This window comes from Acinonyx jubatus, chromosome B2 (genome assembly GCF_027475565.1).
Source record: "Acinonyx jubatus isolate Ajub_Pintada_27869175 chromosome B2, VMU_Ajub_asm_v1.0, whole genome shotgun sequence".
NCBI lineage: Eukaryota > Metazoa > Chordata > Mammalia > Carnivora > Felidae > Acinonyx > Acinonyx jubatus.
This window is the reverse complement of record NC_069385.1, coordinates 144969113-144993755: the sequence shown is the minus strand read 5'-3', so window position 1 is coordinate 144993755 and position 24643 is coordinate 144969113. Positions and strand designations below refer to the sequence as shown.

Here is a 24643-nt window from a genome sequence, read left to right as displayed (position 1 = left end):
ACCTTCTCTCTGCTTCTGGGCGTACTTCCTGTTTGCCACGGATGTGCTGGACCCTGGGAAAGGACTGAGGAATTGAGCTGGAATCCTCCAGTCAATGCCTGTTTCTCTGTCATTGTTCATAGCTATTCTCAGAAGACCTCAACATCTTGAGTGTGGTAGCAGGTGGTTTGGAAGAGGAATTCTTGCAAGCCACATGACACGCCACCCACCCACCCAACCTCACCAGAATCATTCATTCCTGTACCTCTCCACAGCCACTCTGGCATGTAAATCCCCAAGTGTCTGTCACGTCAGCTCTAACTGCCTTTCCTCGTAAATTGTGCCCTGAAGGACTCGGCACAGAGGGCAGTCTGCGGCGCTGATTATAAGTGAGCATTTAGGAGCTAATTGAAATAGAGCAAAACTAGGTAGGTCAGTTGCTTTGCCACCTGAAACCAACCGGGAGAGTTTCTATCCTGACGAAGCAGTGACCAGTCACTGCGAGCTGTATTCCATCTGAAGTCTCTTGCTGAGTACCCTTGGGTCCTCTGTCCTGATCACGCTCAGGACAGGGTTCTCCGGCCAAGGGGTGTCAGCCAAGCGGCACAGACCTTTCGGCTCCCTGTTGCTGGCCGGGAAGGATCCCATCACCTGAATCTCACTGTCTTCCAACAGATCACGTACCTCACCCACGCCTGCATGGACCTCAAGCTGGGAGACAAGAGGATGGTGTTTGACCCCTGGTTAACGGGTCCTGCGTTCGCCCGAGGCTGGTGGCTGCTGCACGAGCCTCCGTCTGATTGGCTGGAGAGGCTGTGCCAGGCAGACCTGATTTACATCAGTCACATGCACTCAGACCACCTGAGGTAATGAAGGGAGCGAGTGCGGCGGGAAAGGCCTAGCGCGGTTTCAGGGGCTTTTGCAATTTTGGAGGTAGGTGCAGCTGGGATGAGAAAAAGCGGACTCAGGTCAGCTGAATGCCGACATTGGTGTGGCCCGATTTCAGCAGCGCGTGCACACTTCATACTGCCCGGAGTGAGGAAGGCGCCCTGGTGGGGAGGGGAGGGGAGGGGGGCGCTGATAACCCTCTCTGCTTCCCACTTCCCCCTCTCGGGCCACTTGGTAGAAGTCTGCATCGAAGGATCACCAAAGCTGACTTCCTTTTTCAGTTCAACATTTATAGCAGGAGTCGGCACACATTTTCTGTACGGGCCAGAGTGTCGATGGTTTCGGCTGTACGAGCCGTGTGGTCACGGTCGCATCTGCTCACCTCTGTGGCTGTGGCTGTGGTTCCAATGAAATCCTATTCATAGACAAGGACATGCGAATATCATACAGTTTTCATGTGTCACAAGGCATCATTGTCCTTTGGATGATTCCTTCGGCTATTTTCAAAAGGGCAAAACCATTCTTAGCTTGCGGGAACAGGTCGCTGCGGTTGGCCACCTCCTGATTTGTAGCGCCCCGATAACCCCGAGCTCCCGGCTTTTTGCCCCTGAGTCAACCCGATCCAACACTTCATTGAAACCAGACCAGCATCACACTGATAATGGGAACCGAAACTCCCCTCCCCCAGGAAATCAAAAAGGAAGAGAATTGTCGTTCATAAAGCCACACACGTTTGCAAATGAACTATTTAGGAAAGAGGGAAGGCCATGGTCCCAATCTCTTGGTGAATTACAGGGTCGTTTTTGTTCTTCCTTGTTTTGAAGTTTGTATCACTGCTGCTGGGTCACCCATCTAAACACGCAGCAGTGCCCACAATGTTATAAAATGAAGCAACTTCAGCCTTTTTTCTCCTGCGAACCTCCATGACAAAGTTCACGTGCAGGACATGCTTTGGTAGAAACGTCCATGGTTAGGGACGGCATGTTGTTTGCTGGTTGACTGGCCCCTGGATTTTCTACTCCAAGACATGAATATGCACTCAGTTATTTATTTATTTTTTCAGGAAATGCTTTAAAAATGTAATTAAGTGGCTGAATAACAAGTTACCTGCCGGTCACTTACGAACTGATGACAACCCAGTATGCGGGTGCGGTGATGAAAATCTCCATGTCCACTGCACGGCGCCTTTGTCCCACACCATGTGCGGAAGCTGCGGCCGCACACCTCCGAGTTTCTGAGAGCCCTGGGTTCATGCACTGTGTAACTGCCGTGCTGCATGCGAGTTCTTTTGTGTAGCCTCTACAAAAAGAGCAGGGTTACCTACATGAGGTGATGGCTGCACAGTGCCCATTCCAAGGCGCACTTGGCTTTCCTAAAACCTGGTTGGTGGTTTATTCAGGGGAGCACACGGAATTTGAGGGAAGGGGAGAAGTTTTCATGTCATTTCGTCCAGCTGTGCCCCAACCACAGTCCTAAAAAGCAATTTAGTTTTCATTTCAGGGGCTTGTGTAGGTGAACTTGTCAGGCGTTATGACACCAGTTCTCAACTAGAGTGTCACAGCACGCATGGCCATGAGGTCTACTGCAGGCAGGTTATCACCGAAGAGTTACTGAAGCTCGTCGGGGTCACTCCACGGAGGCTGGTTCCTTGATAACCCCTTCCATTTTGACTCTCACCTAGTCAACCCATAATTTTTGTTAATGTTTATTTATTTCTGAGACAGAGAGAGACAGAGCATGAGCGGGGGAGGGGCAGAGAGCATGGGAGACACAGAATCCGAAGCAGGCTCCAGGCTCCGAGCCCTCAGCACAGAGTCCAATGCGGGGCTCGAACTCAAAAACCGTGAGATCGTGACCTGAGCTGAAGTCGGTCGCTCAATCGACTGAGCCACCCAGGCACCCCTCGCCTAGTCAACTCATAAACATGGGGGCCGTTTTCTCCCATTTTTTGTCTCACCTTTACTTGCTGAATAAAGTCTCCTGATATCTATCAATGTAGTGTCATTAGGAATATGGCACTAGGTCAGATATCTGTGGGTTTTTTCTACACTATTCAGTTATGTTTTCCAGGTTAAATTGTAGGTGAGGAAGCCACTTCCAGATTAAAGAAACAATGACTTACTTTGTCTGTACATACCGTTCCGTAAATATAATTTTTATTTGAGCTAAAAACAAAAACAAGGGGGAAAGGCCAGTGCACTTTAGAGAGTAGTCTTTAGTCAAAGAAATGTGATTTCATTGTGTAAAGGGAGGGAGTATTGTAATAGATCATATTATTAATGGATGCCACTAAGAATTGTGAACAATCAAAAAAAAATCAGAAAACAATAAAACATCCATTTTAGACTAATTTGTCCTAACCCCCAAAGTCCTTTAAAATAGAAGATTTGGGTGCTGAACCCAAAGATTGAAGGCACAAAGAATCTTTCACTTTTCAAATCCTTTGTTTTTAAGGAAGAAAATTTTCTGATTTCCCCCACCCCCAGATTCTGCTTTTTTGACTGTCTTTTAACACAGTGCTGGAACTTAAATATTAGTACAGTTATGCAGATTTTGCTTCTGCTTTTCCTGTGATTAAATAACCTATTTCCCCTGACATTGTACTCTGTACAAGGGTAATTTAAAAAAAAACTTTTTTTGGTATTTGTTTTTGAGAGAGAGACAGAGCACAAGTTGGGGAGGGGCAGAGAGAGAAGGAGACACAGAATCCGAAGCAGGCTCCAGGCTCCAAGCTGTCAGCATGGAGCCCAGCACAGGACTCGAATTCAGGAACTGTGAGATCATGACCTGAGCCAAAGTCGGACGCTTAACCGACTGAGCCACCCAGGCACCCCTGTACAAGGGTGATTCTTAAACCAGACTGTACATTCATTAGAGTCTCGGATTGCCTTCCATTAGAGGAAGAGCTAGGCCTAGAATCTGAAAATGTGAATTTGAATACCAGTTTGCTGTTTCTTAGTTGAATATGTCTGGATATGTTTCCTCGCTTATAAAAGCAAACGAAAAATTCAGAGGGTTTTTGGTAAGCATTAAACTACCATGTGAAAGTGCCTGACACCATGTTTGACATGTAGATACCTTGCCACTTATTTGTTTATTATTCATGTTTCTGCCACACCCCACAGCGTACATAATTTTTTTAATATAACGATTGCTCAGTAAATGAAACTTGACTTAATCTATGTAGGTGTTCGAGAGCTACTTGGACGGTTCATGGTGAACTGAGTCGGGATCACCACCAATGTTGAATGTCGTTTTCCTCTACTCTAAATTTGACTCTCTTGTCCAACTGGAAACGGACTCCCTGTGGGGACAAAGAACTTATTCTATATACTGAGGTGTGGCTAACAACATTTGAAAGTTGAAAAACTGCCCCAGGGTCTCCTTGTCTTGTGGACCAGGCCTTTCTCTTACTGGGAGCTGCCACGTGGGGAATGAGAAAAAAAAAGAAAATCACAGAGGTCTTCCCCTACCAGCAACCTCTTCAGCATGACTTTTTCCACCTTCTACCTTCAGTTAGAACTACCCACAGCATTCATGTAGCAGATAGAATTTGCCCACCTGGTTGATACACGTGCCACGGGGTATGGTCTGTTCTGACAAGGAAAAAGGAATCTTGTAGGAAATGCCCCTCACCTTTATACTCAGCTTTGAGGAAAAAAAGCCCTTCTTTTGGACTCTGATGAGAGTCTGTGTTTTCAATTTCTTTTCTTTAAATTTTTTTTAAATGTTTATTTATTTTTGAGAGACAGAGACAGAGCATGAGCAGGGGAAGGGCAGAGAGCAAGGAAGACACAGAATCGGAAGCAGGCTCCAGGCTCTGAGGTGTCAGCACAGAGCCTGACGTGAGGCTCGAACTCACGAACCGTGAGATCATGACCTGAGCTGAAGTCAGGAGCTTAACCGACCGAGCCACCCAGGCACCCCTCAATTTCTTCTTGATCAACATGTTGGTTTAAGGAGCAAACTGTCTCTTGTACTAGGTGATCTTGTCACCTTTCAACCTTTCCATCCTTCTGATCCTAGTTACCCCACACTGAAGGAACTGGCTGCGAGAAGACCGGATATTCCCATTTATGTTGGAAACACGGAAAGACCTGTATTTTGGAATCTGAATCAGAGCGGTGTCCAGTTGACCAATATCAATATAGTGCCATTCGGAATATGGCAGCAGGTCAGATATCTGCGTTTTTTTCTATACTTCCCGGTTATGCTTTCTGGGTTGAATTTTAGGTGAGGAGGTCACTTGAAGATTAAAGAAACAATAGCCGATTTTTGTCTGTGCATAGCGTTCTGTACATACCGCCTTTATTTGAGCTAAGACATTTTTTCCCCCATTTACCAATGGTGTAACTCCATAGTACAGGATAATAATCTAGTTTCGGATGAAGGAGATTTCTTTCCAGAGGAGGTGACAGCTTTCTCGAATACTGAATTAGAAGCCAAACTGGCATACACAGTTGTTGCTTTTATTGTTAAATTCCAGGTAGACAAAAATCTTCGATTCATGATCTTGATGGATGGCGTTCATCCTGAGATGGACACTTGCATTATTGTGGAGTATAAAGGTACTTTCTTGCCCTCATCAATAACGAAAGAGAAAAATGCTCCTGGAAGGAAGAATGATAACCATCTTCTACTATCTTCATTTCCCATGGAATAAAATGTATTCTGTCCTTGCCTTAGACCGGTGTGCTATCACTCAGATAATCTTTCCAAAGAACGTATTACCAGTAATGTTGTCCATGTAGTGAGAGGTGCAAAGCTTTTTCAGAAGGCAACAGATATTCTGTATATTGCATATAGTAATTTCTTCAAACTGCCTTTATTGAATGTCTTACGTTTTGAGATTTTAATTCCAGTGCAGTTAACATACAGTGTTATATTAGCTTCAGGTGCAGAATTTAGTGATTCAACACTTCCATCCATCACCCTATACTCAACACAGGTGCGCTCCTTAATTCCCATCACCCATTTCACCCATCCTCCCACCCATCTCCCCTCTGGTAACCAGGTTTGTTCTCTATAGTTAAGAGTCTGTTTCTTGGTTTCTCTCTCTCTCTCTTTTCCTTTGCTCATTTGTTCTGTTTCTTAAATTCCACATATGAATTAAGTAATATGGTATTTGTCTTTCTCTGATTGACTTATTTTGCCTAGCATTATACTCTCTAGCTCCATCCATCATTGCAAATGGCAAAATTTCATTCTTTTTTTATGGCTGAATAATATTCCACTGTATGTTACACATTCATGAGTCGATGGGCATTTGGGCTGCTTCCATAGTTTGGCTATTGTAGATAATGCTGCAATAAACATAGGGGTGCATGTATCCCTTTGAATTAGTGTTTTTTTTTTGTATTTTGGGGGTACATATCCAGTAGTGCTGTTACTGGATAATAAAGTAATTCTATTTTTAGCTTTTTAAGGAGCCCTTGTACTGTTTTCCACAATGGCTACACTACTTTGCATTCCCACCAACAGCACAGGAGGGTTCCCCTTTCTCCAAATCCTCGCCAACACTTATGGTTTTGTGTGTGTGTGTGTGTGTGTGTGTGTGTGTGTCTAAGTTTATTCATTTATATAAACTTACATGTTATAAGTTTATAATCTCTACACTTGGCATGGGGCTCGAACTCATAACACCAAGATCATGAGCCACATGCTTCTCCAACTGAGCCAGCCAGGCACCCCTCTTGTGTTTTTTATTTTAGCCATTCTGATAAATGTCTTATTATCTGTTGAAATATTATCATGTAATCTAATCATGCACTTCTGCCTTTCATGTGGGAAGATGGCTTTACTGCCCTAACAATCATCGAATGGAATTTGTGGAAGGTTGAGATTTCTGTTGATCCCATCACACTTCCTCTGCATTCTTTGGGCTCAACATCTAGAGATAATTGACTGAGGAAGTAATCTGTCTGTGATCCTGGAGTGAAATCAAGCTAATTGTCTTCATGGGACATCCAGAACCCACCAAATAAAATCAAATAGGATGAATTTATTCGCTTGAAACGTAAAAACAAAAATGCTATTGAAGATTTTAGGTTTTCAAATCTTCCTCACCTTTTTCCTTGGATAGAAGTAATTCTTCTCTGATCAAATGAGTCACATTAAACAGACATACATGGGAGACTTTGTTGGCTTGGGAATTCAAACTGTATGATGTTCAAGATTTCACCCTGAAAACCCATCCCACTTTATTTTTCCACAGGTCATAAGATACTTAATACAGTGGACTGCACCAGACCCAATGGGGGAAGGTTGCCTGAGAAGGTTGCTCTAATGATGAGTGATTTTGCTGGAGGAGCATCAGGCTTTCCAATGACTTTCAGTGGTGGAAAATTTACCGGTAATATTTTATATCAGAGCGATGCCAAAGAGAGGCATGGTGCTTTGTTAAATGCTGTGAGAATAAACACAAAGATAATTAAGATATGGTTAAACTCCCCACAAGAAGTTTACAGTCTTACTGGGAAACCAGACTTGCAAAGCACACACAGACAAACTAACGTTTCCAGCTCAAAATATGATGATGGAGCATGAAAGAAACATTAAGGCTATTAGGGTACATCTGAGGAATAGTCAAGAAAAAAATCATTTGGATCATTTTGATTCATGGTGTAGAACATAGAGCAGAGCAGGAAAGGTCCAACATTGGTAATCCAGACTTCAATGTTCTTGGGAGGTAGTTCAGAGCAGAGTGTGTGCCACTTGACGTAGGCGTGTCCCCTAGGCCCCGCGGAATGCTCTTACACGGGAGGAGTGCCGTCACTACAGGTGACGTTGCGGGGGTTAGGGAGCAGGGGCCATGGGGAGATGTCGGTCAAAGGTCCACACTTCCAGTTATAAGAGGAGTGAATTCTGAGGATGTAGCGTGCGGCGTGGTGATGATCGTTAACAGTGTCGTTTTATACACTGAAAAGTTGCTGGGAGAAAAGGTCCCAGAGGTTTTCGCCGAACACACAAAATGGTAATTATGTGAGGTGACGGAGGTGTTAACTAACCTCCTTGTGATCATCATTTTGCAATACAGACGCGTATCAGATCCTCACGTTGCATACCTTACACTTCTACAATGTTATATGTCAACTCTGTCTCAAACCTAGGGGGAGAAAAGCGTAGGGTCCAAGGCAAGGCCTCTTCTGCTCTGAGTCCAGGGGTGGTACTGGGTTGGGATGGGAGAAAGTGTGTAAGTGGTATCCTCAATGCTGACACTGTAAGTGTGCAATATATGTCTACTTAGTAAATTAACGTTTGGTACATGATCTCTAGCAATGCGGCAGAAATATTACTTGCAGTCTGAAGAAAGCTTCTGTTCGGTTCCTTCCTTTCTTCCATAGGTCTGTATTCACTGCCCACCAGGGTGCAAAACCGCGTGAGAGAGGAAGGTGCCTGTCTTAGGGAGTTAACTGGGGAGGCAAAATATGCCCATTAAAGGTTAGCTAGAATGATCCCATTCCCGTGTGAACATGTGTATGTGTATGTGAATGAATACATGCACCCATTTCTAAAAAGGTCTGGAGTATACGAGTGCTGGTACGTCTGGGTTATGGGTAACTCATTTCTCTGTGTCCTTATCTATGTTTACCAAATTCAGTAGTGATAACAATAGGAACAACTCCCTGATGCGGTGCCCTGCATGCTCTGGCCCTGCCTGATTCCCCTGCTTCCTTTCCTGCCTGTCTCCCGTTGCTTGCTATAGATCAGTCCACACCGACCTATCATTCATTCCCCAGTCTCAATACACCAAGTGCGTTCCTGCCCTGGGCCTTTGTATTTGCCCTTTCGACCCCCTGGAGTTCTTTTGCCCCTGATCACGTGTCAGCGCCTTCTGTGTCTGTGTCTGGGTTTTATGACTCCAATGTCACCTTCGCCAACGGCTCTGTCTGACAATGCCCCTCTACCCCAGCCACTCTGCCCCTTGTCCTGGTTTACTTTCTTCCTAGCTCATCGCCCTTTGAAATGACCTTATTTATGTCCTTGTTCATTATTTGCTTCTCTCACTAGAATAAATACTCCATGAGAGCAGGGGCCTGCTTTATCTTTTCACCACTGGACTCTCAGCACCTAGAACTGTCTGGCACGCAGTAGGTTCTCATTAAAAAAATTGGATGGGTGAGTGAGCGAGTGAACAGAGAAAACAACCTGTGGGGTAGGGGTGACGACCCACTCACAGAAGAGGGAATAGACTTAATGCACCTGGGGGAGCTGTGTTTTCATCCTCAGTCTTAACTGACTCCAGCATTCATGCTGTCAACCGCTGTGCACCTGCCGGAGTATGAGGGACACACGTTGCTTTTATAATCTACCAAAATTATAAAGTCATGTCCATGTTAGAAAAGGGTTAACACATACAGGAATTACAGCACCCTTAGAATGTGCATGCACACAAAGGACAGCCATGCATGCTGCCCTTTGTCTTCAGCTAGGGTCCCAGTGAGTTGCCATAGACAAGGAGAGAGTTCAGTGTCTTTGGCTGGTTTGGTAACATTTTCCTAGTAATAAGTTGAAATTTTCAAAGTAAAGTGTTTGGGGGCAGAGAGCACTTTTCACTCATGACACAGAGCTTTGTTCTGTTCCGTGTTAGTCTATCAATTTTATCTCCAGAAAGAGTTCTGCTTTACCAGAACTTCCGTTTTTCTGTGATTTCTGAACTGGGGAGATTCTAACCCAAGCCCTGTCATTGCAGAGGAATGGAAAGCCCAATTCATTAAAGCAGAGAGGAAGAAGCTCTTGAACTACAAGGCCCGGCTGGTGAAGGACCTACAACCCCGAATTTATTGCCCCTTTGCTGGGTATTTTGTGGAATCTCACCCATCAGACAAGTATGGCTGGACGTTTGGTACCACATTTTTATGCCTAAGTTAATGTATGCTGGATGAGTTGTTTAGCTGGGAATCAACAGGGAATGGGAATGAGTGAGTAGGAGCAGTCTAGAACTTGCTTCATAGGCTGCCTGAGAACACAGAGCATGAATAAAAGCTGTGCTTGGCAGCTAGAATCCATTCAGAGAGATTGTCTCTGAAAGGATCCTGGAAAGGGTGAAGGCAACGGCTGTGGGCTGAGTACATGCCAGGAACTAACCTAGGACTTTTAGCCACGCCATTCGAATCCATCTTCCCAGGGATGCTGTGGGGTCGGTACTATTACACCATTTTTGCGATAGGGAATCCAACTCAGAGGCATGGGACTTGCACAGCCGGGCTGTTGGAAACGCTGGAGTTGAGAAGTGAACTCTGGCACGCCTGGTGCCAAAGCTCTCTTCTCTTCACCACGCGGCGGCCCAGAGTAGAGAATCGTGTCCCCATCACATTGAAGCTCCCTTCTCATTCTGGGGTATGCGAAATGGTTGGCGACTATAACTCTTGGTCTGGTTTTTCAACTGTGTTTTTGGAGGTCGGTGGAGTTTCTTTGAGAATGTTATTTAAATGTTGGGTCTTCAGTTTAACGGTGCAAGAATGATAGTCATTCGTGTCAGTACTGGGTCTTGCGCAAAATTCACTTGTTATAGTCACTTTGATACCAGGTCATCTTTGAAAGAGTCAGCAACTGACTTTTAATAAACTTTCTCTCAAATAGGAATATCTATCCCAGGGGGCTTTCAGATTTAAGGAACATTGTTTTTCGTGCATCTTAACCGCTGTCTTTAGATCGGATTGTCCTCCTGGGAACTTGACTACTACCAGATGCCTGAGCTGGAGAAATGCTTTTTCTTTTCTCTCAAAACATAGACCCTTTGATAAGAAGGAAACGTCCAAAATTTCCTATGAATTCCTAAAAGTTCAACTAAACATTTGCGAGATCATTAATGTCCTTTGAGACATCGATTGGAGCTGCTAGGGCTGAGTTGTCCAATATAGTAACTACCCGCCACACGTGGCTATGAGCACTTTTAAAGAGGCCTTGGTGCAGTTGAGGATTACAGAAGTTGGCGTTGATGGATCGATTGGGTTTGAATTATTTTTTTCTATGCACCGATACGGTGTTGTAATGTGTTTTGTTGAATATGTTACGTAGAGAGCTCGTTTCACAGCGATACTTGTGTTCATTGTACTTGGAAATTCGATTGAACTAGTCACTATGTTACAATATATTTAACGTATTTTTCTAGCTTAAGGAAAAGATCTTAAGGAAAATAGGGACACGTTTGAACACGAGTTCAAGCCTCACGTTGAGTGTGAAGCCTACTTAAAAAAAAAAAAAGTGCAAATTTTTCCTGAAACAAAAAGAATGCTTGCCAAACGTTCAGGAATCATAGACAGAATCTGTCATCATGACTAACATTTCTCTGATATTATACTGCATATGAACAAGCTACATTTAAAGCTCCAGGGAGAGGAAACATGTATTTGTGGTTTAGTCATACAGGTTGAATGTTATATTGAAATTGAATCTTTTTCTAATACAATTCAATAATGATTTTACACATTTTCTAACATGAATCAATATGCAGAAGACGTTATTTGCAATTGGCAGGAGTATATAAACTACAAAAATTACAAACCAAATTTGAACAGTGCTTTGTTACTGTTTATAATTTGCCACTGCTTTTCAATTTATGCATTACCCTCTTTGAATTCAGTGTCAATACTAATGAGTTTACCCAAGAGTTACTGAATTTACTAAACTTGGGCAATAAACTTGGGTAGTTTGAAAACAAATCCATTTTGCTTCAAAGTCAAATCAGTTCTTCCCAAGAAAGATGAAGCAGTTTTATCAACGTACATGTGAGTATTACATGAAAAAATATTTTTGGTGCTTGATTCACTTACTGAAAATCTTTTAAGCATGTTTGGAATAACTTGAACAAGAGAATCTACTCTTTCAACCGTAAGTATTATGAAATTTAAATGTTGATACAGTTTCTTGATGAAAAGTTAGTATTTGAATTGAGATGTACTCTGATCAAGATGTGTCCCATTGAGAAGTACTGTAATTACTGTGGCTAGAGAAATACTGTTTATTTTTCTAGTCCTCAATTGTGTTTTCTATAAGGAAGGTCCATGTACTTGAAATGTTACTGTGCTTCCCCACTAAGCAGCTATATCAGTTATGTTTTTAAACTTAAAAAGAAACCCAGATGTACTTTTTTCCCTAAGAACTTCTTACTTTGAAGGAGCATAGCCCTTATAAGAAATCTTTTGGAATCTCTGGATAAGCCTCGATATAAATTCAAAGAATGTGTTCATGTATAAACATACACACCTTTTAAAAATGCGTATGTCAAAAGCAATCTTATCACAAGAAACAGCGCCAAAGTAGGAATGAAATTTAGGAGCCTTTGGTAACACAGGAGACATGCCCATCTATTAGCCCTATTGATGCATGTTTAATCTGAGGGACAGAGGATAGACATGAGTTGAATTAACGGAGGTAGACAGCAAATGAAGGACTTAGGGAACCAGGGAAGGGTTGTCGATGTCGAGTGAAACTTACACAGAACCAAGGGAATGAGCATCTCCAATACTGCTGGCAGTTGATGGCCCTCAGAAACTCCCCTCAGGTTTTCCCTAAATTCTTTAGTTTTCTAAAGAAAATAGAGTGATCAGTAGATAACTCTGTCTCACACTCAATCTTGGTATAGAACTACATGGCCAGCAGTTAATGTAACCAAAACAAACTTCCCAGTACTTACTATGGTGGACATAGCACAAAGATTTCACTTAAATGGCGCTAAGATTCAATGTAGTTAAGAACCGGGATAGCCATCAGAACACACACCAGTTAATGCTGGATCAGGTCCTGAAGGCTCCGCTCCCACAAGCTTTAATCTTCTAATTGATGGAACTGAGAGAGAGAGCCAGGAGGTCTCAGGGTAGCAAAGGAGACACTCAGGAACTCAGAGAAGCAGTTTTTAACCAGCTGACACAGAACTACTTCAACAGTTTCACAACCGCTGTGCCTACCAGCTAAAGGTTATCTGTTCCTTAAGGTAATGGAGAAAGGGGTGGGGAAGAGAACCTGCTGTCATCCACAGCTGTCACGCCACATGGAAATACCTGAGGACTGAGAGACTGGACTGTGGTAATGCTTGCCATATTGTCACATAACTCACTGTCTTGGACAATGGTGGACATAGGTTCAAAGACACAAAGAGAAAGCATTTCTAAGTCCAAGAGAGTATGTTGAAGAAGATTAAAACGGGTTATTCTACTGCTTACATATTCTTAGTTACGGTCACTCAGGTAAACAGTATCACCTCAGTGGCAATATTTGCCACACGACACCGTGGAAAGTTGTGAAAGCCAGGCCAGCGATGAAGTATTGTAGAAGCTCCAGTTAAAAAAGAAGGAGAAGAACAGAGCATTTCCTTATTTGGCTTAAATAAACACGTTTCATGTCAAAGCTTGTGGCCTGAATGCAGATAAATGACATCCTTTGAGCTGATCTTGTAGTCTAAGGTGTGACCACAGAAGAGGAACCAGACAAGGTAATGGACATTTTAAGTGTCTTAATCTTTAAGCTAAATTTGAGAAGGAAAGACTTTTCCTGATGGCACCCACAAAGGCATCCCTACCTGAGAAGTTAAGAATGGAGTTGCCCTCCAGACTTGGGTTGGATCGGAAGGGGAAGGAGATGGTCTGTACTTGTGGAAAAACAGAAATTCAGGCAGAGAAAAATAATGCTTTAAACATAGAGGAACATTCAAGTAACTGTGGGTTCCTAATCATAAACCACAGAAACCAGCAGGTAGTAGAAAAGCATTTTTAAGGTGCTTAAAGAAAAGACCTGTCAACCCAGACTATATCCAGTGAAAATACCCTTCAGAAATGAAGGTAAAATAAAGACATTTTCAGATGATCCAAAATGAAGACAATTCATTACCAGCAGACCTACTTTAAAAGAAATGCTAAAGAGGGGCACCTGGGTGGCTCAGTCGGTTGAGCGTCTGACTTTGGCTCAAGTCATGATCTCCAAGTTCCTGGGTTTGAGCCCCACATGGGGCTCTGTGCTGACAGCTCAGAGCCTGGAGCCTGCTTCAGATTCTGTGTCTCCCACTCTGTCTGTCCCTTTCCTGCTCACACTATCTCTCTCTCTCTATGAAAAAATGAATAAACATGAAAAGAAAATGCTACAGAAAGTTCTTTAGAGGAAAGGAAGATGGTACTAAAGAGAAACTTGGAATTTCAAGAATGAGAGAGAGAGCTACAGAAATGGTAATAACTGTCTGCTCATTAAGACATTTTTTCCTAAGTTCTTTAAAAAAAATGTTAACCAGTTGAAAGCAACAATTATAACATGGTCTGATGGGATTTTCAATGTATGCCGGTGTGATACATAAGACAACACTAACATAAAGGGCCCTGTGTAGTGGAAAGTTTTTGACATTCTACCATAAGCGCTACAACATTTTTAAGTAGACTGGAAAGTTAAGTATGTTAATTACAATCCCCAGAGCAGCAACTATAAAAATCACACAGGGGCTCCCGGGTGGCTCAGTCAGTTGAGCATCCAACTTCGGCTCAGGTCATGATCTCACAGTTTGTGAGTTGGAGCCCCATGTTGGGCTCTGTACTGACAGCTCAGAGCCTGGAGTCTGCTTCGGATTCTGTGTCCCTCTCTCTCTCTCTCTGCCCCTTCCTCGCTCATGCTGTCTCTCAAGAATAAATAAAACATTTAAAAAATGTTTAAATCATACAAAGAAATGTCATCAAAAACTCAATGGGATCAACAAATTCAGTTAAGCTGCAGGATACAAAATGAACATACAAAATCAGGGTTTTTGTATACTAATGACAAATTATCTGAAAAAGACATTAAACACTATCAATAGCACTGAAAATAATAAAATATTTAAGAGTAAATTTAGGCAAGGAGGTGAAAGATCTCTACACTGAAAGTATAACACGTTGATGAAAGAAATCAAAGAAGATACAAATAAATGGAAAGATAATCTGTGTTCATGGATTGGAGGAATTAATATTGTTAAAGTGTCCATACTACCCAGTGTCATCCCTATCAAGATTCCACAGGCATTTTTTACAGACATAGAAAAAATAATCCTAATATTTGTACGGACCCACAAAAGACCCCAAATATCCAAAGCAGCCCTTAAAAAGAAGAACAAAGCAAGAGACATCATACTTCCTGATTCCAAGCTATATTATAAAGCTACAGTAATCAAAACAGTATGGTATTGGCATTAAAAACAGACACATAGGCCAGTGGAACAGAATCAACACCTGAGAAATAAACATTTTGACAAGGGAGCTAAGAATATTCACTGGGGAAAAGACACTCTTCATTAAACGGTCCTGGTAAAATTGGATAGTCACATGTAAAAGAATGAAACTAGACCCCTGTGTGACACCATTCACGAAAATTAATTCAAAATATATTAAAGAGTTACATGTAAGACCTGAGACCATAAAACTCCTAGAAGAAAACATAGGCAGTAACCTCCTTGACATGGGGCTTGGAGATGATTTTTGGATTTGACAACATAAAGCAAGGACAACAAAAGCAAAAATAAACAAATGGGACTATATTTAAAAAGCTTTTGCGCAGCAAAGGAAGTCATATGCAAAATGAAAAGGCAACCTATGGAGCAAGAGAAAGTATTTGCAAACCATAGATTTCATAAGGGGATAATACCCAAAATATATAAAGAAGTCCTACAACTCAACAGCAGAAAATAATCCAATTTCAAAACAAGTAAAGGACCTGAACAGACATTTTTCCAAAGAAGACATTCGGATGGGCAACAGGTATGTGAAAAGGTGCTCAATATCACTAGGCATCAGGGAAATGCAAATCAAAACCACAAGGAAATATTACTGCACACCTATCAGAATGACTATTATCAGAACCACAAAAAAATAAGTGTTGGAGAGGATGTGGAGAAAGAACCCTTAGCACTGTTAATAGAACGTAAATTAGTGCAGCCACCATGGAAAACAGTATGGAGGTTCCTTAAAAAAATAAAAAATAGAAAGACTGTATGATCTAGCAATTCCACGTCTGGGTATTTATTTAAAGAAAATGAAAGCACTAACTTGAAAAGAAATGCACCTCCAATTTCATTGCAGCATTATTTATAATAGCCCAAACCAAACAGGAGGTAACCTAAGTGTCCAACAGTGGTTGAATGGATAAAGAAAATGTGGTATTATGGAATACCAATAGAATATTATGCAGCCATACGAAAGATGGAAAACTTGCTATTTGTTACAACATTGGATGAACCTTGAGGACGTTATGTTAAGTGAAATAAGTCAGACAGAAAAAGATAAATACCATATTATCTTACTTATATGTCAAATCTAAAAAAAAAAAAAGAAAAAAAGGCCACCCAAACCCAAACCCTATAAAAAGACTTCAGAGTTGCAGTTAGTAGAGAGACGCAGGGCTTGGGGTTGGAGCATGTGATAGAGATAGTCAAAGGTGCAAATTTCCAGTTATGAGTAAGTCATGAGGATGTAATCTTTAACACAACTATAGTTAACACTGCTGTACAGAATGCTCGAAAGTTCCTAAGACAGTAAACCCTACAAGTTCTCATCACAAGGAAAAAAACTTTTTCATGTATTTTTTGTATCTATATGAGAATGTGGAGGTTAGCTAAACTTCTTGTGGTAGAGAAATAAACATGGGAAGATCAAGGACAAAATTTTAAAATATTCTTAAGTATAGTTCTTTCTTATTTATTTATGTATGTATTTATTTATTTATTTAGAGACGGAAAGAGAGGGAGGGAGGGAGGGAGGGAGGGAGGGAGGGGAAGAGAGAGAGAGGGAGAGAGAGAATCCCAATCAGGCTCCGTGCTGTCAGTGCAAAGCTGGGCGTGGGCCTCCATCTCATAAACTGTGAGATCGTGACCCGAGCTGAAACCAAGAGTCGGGATGCTTAACTGACAGAGCCACCCAGGTGCCCCTAAGTACGTTTCTATAGTGCCAATCACTAATCCTAATTGTTAAATGCAATATTTTTAAGCATCTTACCCTCGGGGATACTTCATCTGTCAATAGAACCATCTTGCATTAAGAACAGTGCAATATGATGATGACGGCTTTTACATTATCGTAAACATGTGCTAACTTAGAAAAGTTTTTAGAAAGCACCAACTTCAGAATTCAGTTTACAAATATAGTTTAATGGATATTTAAATGAATATGTTAATTTAAATGTCAAATGATATGTCAAATGCCTTCTCTGTGTCTACTGAGATGATTATATTCTAGTCTATTAATGATTGGCTTTCATATGTTAAACCAATATTGCATTCCTGGTGGAAGCCCTTCTTGGTAATGATGCAGTATAATTTGGGGGGGGGGTAAACTATATATAATGAAATTTGGCATTTACACCATTTTTAAATGTGCAATTCAGTGGCATTAATTACATTCACAGTGTTATGCAATCATCACTACTGTCTATTCTAAAACTTGTTTTTTCATCTCAAACAGAAACCCCACCCATCAAGCAGTAACTCTCCCTTTACCCTTCCCTCCATTTCTGATAAAATCTAATCTACTTTTTGTCTCTGTGAATTTGCCTATTGTGGATATTTCTTATAAGAAAAATTATAAAATATTTGTCTTTTTTGTCTAGCTTATTTCACTTTGCGTAATGGCTTTAAAGTTCTTCCCAGTTGTATGAGAATTTCATTCTTTTTTATGGTTGAATAATATTCTGTTGTGTGGATACACCACATTTTGTTTATCCGTTCTTCTGTTGGACAAGTGAGTTGTGTCCAACTTTTGACTATTGTGAATAATGATTCAATGAACAGTGGTATACAAGTATCTGAGTTCCTATTTTCAATTTTTTGGGATATATACCTAGGACTGAAATTGCTGGATCCTATGGTAATTCTATGTTTAACTTTAAAGAACCTACCAAACTGGGGATGCCTGGTGTCTAGTTGGTTAAGCGTCCCACTCTTGATTTCAGCTCAGGTCATGATCTCATGGTTGGTGGGATTGAGCCTCGCATTAGGCTCTGTGCCATCAGTGGAGCCTGCTTGGGATTCTCTCTCCATCTCTGCCCCTCCCCTCCTTTCTCAAAATAATAAACTTAAGCCAAAAAAGAAAGTCCCAAACTATTTTCCATAGTGGTTGCAACATTTCATGTTCTCACTAGCAAGGTGCAAGGGTTCCAGTTTCTCCACTTGCCAACACTTAGTTCCATTTTTTGGATTATATCTATTCTAGCAGGTGTAAAATGGTAACTCATTATAGCTTTGTGTTGCATTTCCCTAATGACTAATGTTGATCATTTTTCATGTGCTTATTAACTATTTATATATTTTCTTTGCATAAACATCTATTCAAGTTCTTTGCTCATTTTTTAAAGTTTATTTCTGAGAGAGAGAGAGAGAGAGAGAGAGAGAGAGAGAGAGAGAGAGAGAAAGCAAGTGTGAGTGGGGGAGGGGCAGAGAAAGGGAAACACAGAATCTGAAGCAGGCTCCAGGCTCTGAGTTGTCAGCACAAAGCCCGACCTGGGGCTCAAACTTCTGAACTGCGAGATCATGACCTGAGCCAAAGTCAGAAGCTTAACCAACTGAGCCAGCCAGGCACCCCTTTGCTATGGGAAATAAGCTTAGGAATTCCTTGAGCCTGCACTGATGGGTTAATAGGCATAAAGAATTACAAAGCCATAGGATGCTCACACCCAAGCCTGGGTAAACAAGATTAGGCCCCCAAGATAGAGTAGAGGAGGGCAAAGGCCCCCATACAAAGGTATATGAGGTAAGCAAGATTAGGTATTCAGGGTGAAAGCACCCCCCAATTTAGTGCTGTAGCAGAAAGCTGCTTTCAGAGGAGGAAAGGACCAAATTAGGTAAACAAGTAAATAGGACTGTAGACTGCTGCACTGCCGGTGAAGCTGCCCAGATCAGAGATGATTAACAAAAGAAAAGGTGCCTTGTTAACCCTGAGGTCATGTGTCCCATCTGTCTCATCCCCTAGGCTAGCTAAGATAAACAGAGGTGGTGTCTCATGTCCCCTGTAAGCAACCTTCTACCCAGCCACCTGGTGCCAGGATTTTGTTTTGTATTAACCCAAACCCCTAAACCCTGAATATCTTCAAGACCCCCTTTCCCTCATGCCCATGAGTTAATGTTCACAGTTTCATTGTCTGTCTGTGCACGTCCATCACCATGTTTGTAAGCCTTCTGATCCTAATAAAAATGGAGCAAGGACCCTTATTTGGGACTCTTGGTTTTTCCCGGACATTAGCCATCTCTCACATTTTAATCCTGTGTCTGCTTTCTTGCTAGACAAGAAAGAACTTTAGAGTCTATGACATTTTGCTCATTTTTAAATTGGGCTATCATGATTGAATTGTAGGAGCGTTTAAATATTATATGGGTATTAATCCCTTATCAGGTGTGTTATTTGCAGATATTTTCTTCCACTCTCTACAGACTCTGTTTTCACTTTCTTGATAATAACCTTTGATGTACAAAAGTTCTTCATCAATATGAAATCAAATCTGTTGATTTTTCTTTCATTGCTTATGCTTTTGGTGTCATATCTAAGAATACATTGCCAAATCCAAGGTCACAGAAATTTATTCATATGTTTTATTTGAAAAGTTTGATGGTTTTTAACCTTTATATTTAGGTTGTTAATCAACTTTGAGTCAATTTTTGTATATGGTGTGAGGTAAGGGTCTGAATTAATCTTTTTTGCCTGTGGAAATCCAGTTGTCTCTGGACAGTTCTCTCTGTGTTGAAAGATATGGGCACCCTTGTCAAAAATCAGTTACCCATAGGGGTATTCGATGTTCATTTCTGGACTCTTAATTCTATTATATTGGTCTATATGTCTATTTTTAAGCCAGTGTCACACTGTTTTGGTTTTTCTAGCTTTGTAGCAAGGTGTTGGTCCTCCAACTTTGTCTTTTCCAAAATTGTTTCAGCTATTCAGGGACCCTTGTATTTCCATATGAATTTGAGAATCAGTTCCATTCCAGTCAACTATCCCATTTCTGCAAAAAAGGCTGATTGTTTTGAGGAGTATTGATATCTTAAAAATAATAACTCTTCAAATCTGTGAATATAGGAGGTCTTTTATTGAGTTCTTCTTAATTTCTTTCAGCAGTGTTTTGTAGTTTTCAGTGTACAAATCTTTTACCCCTTCGATTAAATTTATTCCCAGGTATTTTATTCTTTGGGATGTTATTGTAAATGGAATTGTTTTCTTAATTTCCTTTTTTGGTTGTTCTTTGCTGGTTTACAGAAGCGCAACTGATTTTTGTTTGTTGACCTTATACCTTGCAACTTAAAAAAATTTTTTTTATTGTTTATTTATTTTTGAGAGAGAGACAGAGAGAGCACAAGTTGGGGAAGGGCAGAGAGAGAGAAGGAGACACAGAATCTGAAGCAGGCTCCAGGCTCTGAGCTGTCAGCACAGAGCCTGACACGAGGCTCGAACCCACGAGCTGTGAGATCATGACCTGAGCCAAAGTTGGTTGCCCAACCAACTGAGCCACCCAGGCGCCCTTACCTTGCAACTTTACTAAATTTTCTTATTAATTTTATTAGCTTTCTTGTGTATTCTTTGGTTTTCTATAGATAGGGTCATGTCATTTGCAAATAAAGTTTTACTTCTTTTTTTTCCAGTTAGACGTCTTTTATTTCTTTTCCTTGACTAATTTCTTTCACTAGAACTTAGAGTACTATTTTTAATAGCAGTAGTAAAAGCAAGCATCCTTGTCTTGTTCCTGTTCCTAGGGGGAAGCTTTCATTCTTTCACCATTAAGCATGTTGTTAGCTATAGGTTTTTCACAAATACCATTTATCATGTTGAGGTTTGCTTTTATTCCTAGTTTCCTGAGTGTTTTTTATCATGAAAGGGTATTGAATTTTGTAAAATCCGTCTTCTGCATCGATTGAGATGATTGTGTGCTTTTTTCCTTTATTCTACTAATGTGGTAAAATACACTTACTGATTGCCTTATGCTGAACCACCCTTGCATTTCTGTGATAAATCCTACCTGGTCATGGGGTATAATCAGTTTAGTATGCTGTTGGATATTGTTTGCTGGTATTTTGTTGAGGATTTTTGCATCTGTGTTCATAAGGGATATCAGTCTGTAATTTTCTTTTGTTGTAACATCTTTAACAACTTTTTTTTTTATTTTTGAAAAAGTTGACATATTAGTTTCAGGTGTACAACATAGTGATTTGATAATTCTATACATCACTCACTGCTCACCAAGATAAGTGTAGTTACCATCTGTCACCATAAAACATTATTATGATATTAGTGGCTGTAGTGCCTATGCTGTACTTCTCATCTGCATGACTTACTTACTTTACGGCTGGAAGTTTTAATCCCGTCACCTACCTGCCTTTGGTATCAGGGTAATACTGACCTCATAGAGTGAATTAGGAAGTGTTTCTTTCTATGTTGAGGGGAGAGTTCGAGAATGAGGATGTTGTCTATTTTCTTCTTCAGTTGTGTGTGTTCCTAGGAATTTTCCCATTTCACCTAAGTTATTTGATTTGTTGGTGTTCAGTTGTTCATAGTGTTATCTTATAGTTCTTTCTGTAAGGTCAGTAGTAGTGTTTCTCTTTATGATTTTAGTTATCTGTGTCTTCTTTTATTCTTTGTCTAATAAAGATTTGTCAATTTTTTTGATCTTTTCAAAGAGCCAACTTTTGGTTTCATCGATTCTCTCTACTGATCTTCTTTTTAAATACAGATGTCAGAGCTATCAATTTTCCTCCGAGCACAGCCTTTACTACATTTCATGGGTTTTGTATTTTGTATTTTTGTTTTCATTTTATCACTAAGTATTTTCTCATTTGCCTTGTAATTTTGTGATTTATTGGTTAAGAGTGTGTTGTTATAGTCACTAATTATCTCTCAATGAATCTGTAGGTTCAGTGCAGTACCCATCAAAATCCTGACAGAATTTTTTGTACATACAGACAAGCTAACTATAAAATTTATAAGGAAAAGCAAAGGAACTAGAACAGCCAAAACAATTTTGAAAAAGAATAAATTTGGAGGGCTCACGCTGCCCACTTTTAAGACTTGCTGTAAAGCTACAGTAATCAAGATAGCATGAGACTGATGAAGGGATAAACACATGGATCAGTGGAGCAGAGAAGAGAGTCCAGAAATAGATCCACACAAATATAACTGTTGATTTTTGACAAAGGTGCAAAAACAATTCAACAGAAAAGAGAGAGTTTTTCGGTAAATATTAATAGAGCAATTGGACATTGACATGCAAACAGTGAATCTCGATTAAGACCCCACATTGTATACCAAAACAATAAGTCAAAGGATATCATAGACCTAAATGTAAATGTAAAACTATGAAACTTTTAGAGGAAAAGGCAGGAGAAAATCTTCATGACCATGAGTTAGGCAAAGACTTCTTATATATAACACCAAAAACAATCCATAGAGAAAAGTTTAATATATTGGACTTCATCAAAATTAAAAAATCTTTCTCTGTGAAAGATACACTAAAGACCATGAGTAAATATTTGCAAATCAAATATCTGACTAACAACGTGTATCCAGAATCTATAATGAACTCTCAGAAACCAATGTCAGGAAACAATAATATGTGGATGCAACATTTGAACGGATACTTCATCAAAGAAGCTATATAGAAGCAAATCAACATAAGAAATGATGTGCTCGTATCATTAGCCATTAGGAAATACGGGTTAAAACCACAGTGAAATAACAAACTTTTGAAAATGGACAGTAGCCAGTTATGGTAAGGATGCAGAGCCACGGGGCTTTCACAGATGGCTGTTGGGAAGTCCAACTGGCCCAGCCTTCTGGAAAACTGTTTGGCTGTTTCTTTCAACATGCATTTATCACATGACCCAGAAATTCCATTCCTGGGTATTTGGCCTAAAAAAATTAAACTTTTATTCACACCCAAGCTGTACCCAGATATTAATAGCAGCTCTATTCATGATTACGAAGTCAACTCAAATATCATTCACAGGTGAATGGCTAAACAGACCACGATGTCTACATCACAGAATACACTGCAAAGAAAAGACTGATAACACACAACAACATGGATGAATCTCAAAGGCATCATACTAAGTGGAGAAAGTCGGTCTCAAAAGTTGACATCTTGTATGATTCTGTTGATAAGGCATTCTGGAAAAGGCAAAACTATAGGGGTGGAGAACAGATCAGCGGTTGCCAGGGGTTGGACTAGGGGGGAGCGTTTGACTGAAACGGGGCAACCCGAGAGAGTTTTGAGGGGTGATAAGACCGCTCTGTATACTGATTGCGGTGGCGGTTGCTCACATCTGTACATGGGTTAAAATTCACAGAGCCATTCTCAAAAAGTAAAAATACTGAATGTAAATTGATTTTTTTTAATTAAAAAACAAACAAAGCAAATAGTTATTCCTAACACCTTCAGCCGTGGTAGTTAAAACTCACGTATTTGTTTGAGTCATGTTTGTGATACAGTCAGGTTGCACATTTTTTTTAATGTTTATTTATTTTTGAGACAGAGAGAGACAGAGCACGAACAGGGGAGGGGCAGAGAGAGAGGGAGACACAGAATCTGAAACAGGCTCCAGGCTCTGAGCTGTCAGCACAGAGCCCGACGCGGGGCTCGAACTCATGGACCGTGAGATCATGACCTGAGCCGAAGTCGGACGCTTAACTGACTGAACCACCCAGGCACCCCCAGGTTGCACATTTTATGGCACCCATAACCCCTTGGAAAAACAATATATATAACTTATCCATGTTGTCGTTTTGGAAGCACAGTTTTATTTCAAATGCTGCTACCTTATAGATTAATTTTGCTTTTGTAAGATTCTGTAATTATATATAAACCTTATTTTATCCTTAGTACATGCAGTGACTCAGCCTCTCACTGCAATATTGTTTTCATGAGCAACTACGAGCACCGTCTGCTTTGTGACGAGTCTCTTTGTCCTCCCTACCGGGAGCATTCTGTGAACAAAAGACGTGTGCAGACAGGCAATGCATGTGTCATGGTACCAGTTTGCTGGATATTACAGAATTATAAATTTATTGTAAATCTGTTGGATAATAAAGAAACCAGTCCTCAAGATGAGTTTTCATAACAGTAATCCCGTAGGGACCAGCTGTGATTTCTCCTCCGTTACAGGCAGCACAGCACCATGGAAGAAATCATGCACGTGGAATTTAGGTCTTCCCTCTATCATTAGTTAGAAGTAATTATTTGACTTTTCTAGGCTTCATTTGTGTCATCATTAAAACATGACTGTTCTCACTTGAACATTCCGTGTTCTCGGAGGAACTATCGGCACATGTTTAATCACGTCCTATTTGCTGTGTTTCATACATCCTATCGCAGATGTGTTTCCATTCTTCCCACCTTCTTGTGGAATTATATAGCGACCCCATATCTTCCTGATCTTTCTGTAAAGACTGACCTAAGATTAAAAAGTCATTTCCTTTGATCAGTACTGTTCATTATGCATTCATTTATCATTTACTGAGCAGCACTGGTCTAGGTACTGAAAAAGCAGAGATAAATGATTGTGTTCTGAGCGATCGTCTCCTGGAAGAGAAAACCCATCATGATACAGCACGAAAAGCATAGGACACCTGTGTGTTTAGGAGGCAGTGGGGGTCAGAAAATGAGTACCGGGTGAGACGGTGAGGGTCAGTTTCGAAGTAGGAGTAGACACTGACCGGAAAAGACAGCAAGATGCTGAGATGACAGAGCTCAGTACAGGGGACTAAGGAAGCTACGTGAGGCGTGGTGGGAGAAACCAGAAAGCCACACAGTGACCAGCCTTGTGTCTTCCACGGCAAGTGGCTTGGATTTTTATCTT

At 40.8% G+C, this 24643-nt stretch overlaps 1 protein-coding gene across 8 annotated transcripts in view; it reads left to right on the top strand.

Moving 5' to 3' along the window:
- The window catches only part of LOC106968428 (cytidine monophosphate-N-acetylneuraminic acid hydroxylase), a 140565-nt gene that overhangs the window by 97092 nt on the left and 18830 nt on the right, over positions 1–24643 (top strand). For all 8 annotated transcript variants that reach the window (XR_003414348.2, XM_053223217.1, XM_015064780.3 and 5 more), the window contains 5 exons: positions 655–845; positions 4894–5041; positions 5354–5435; positions 7082–7219; positions 9560–9695. Coding sequence is in view for 7 of the 8 variants with exons in the window: in XM_053223217.1 (XP_053079192.1) it covers positions 655–845; positions 4894–5041; positions 5354–5435; positions 7082–7219; positions 9560–9695 (695 nt within the window). In the remaining variant the exon portion in view is untranslated. The remainder of the gene's footprint in view (positions 1–654; positions 846–4893; positions 5042–5353; positions 5436–7081; positions 7220–9559; positions 9696–24643) is intronic.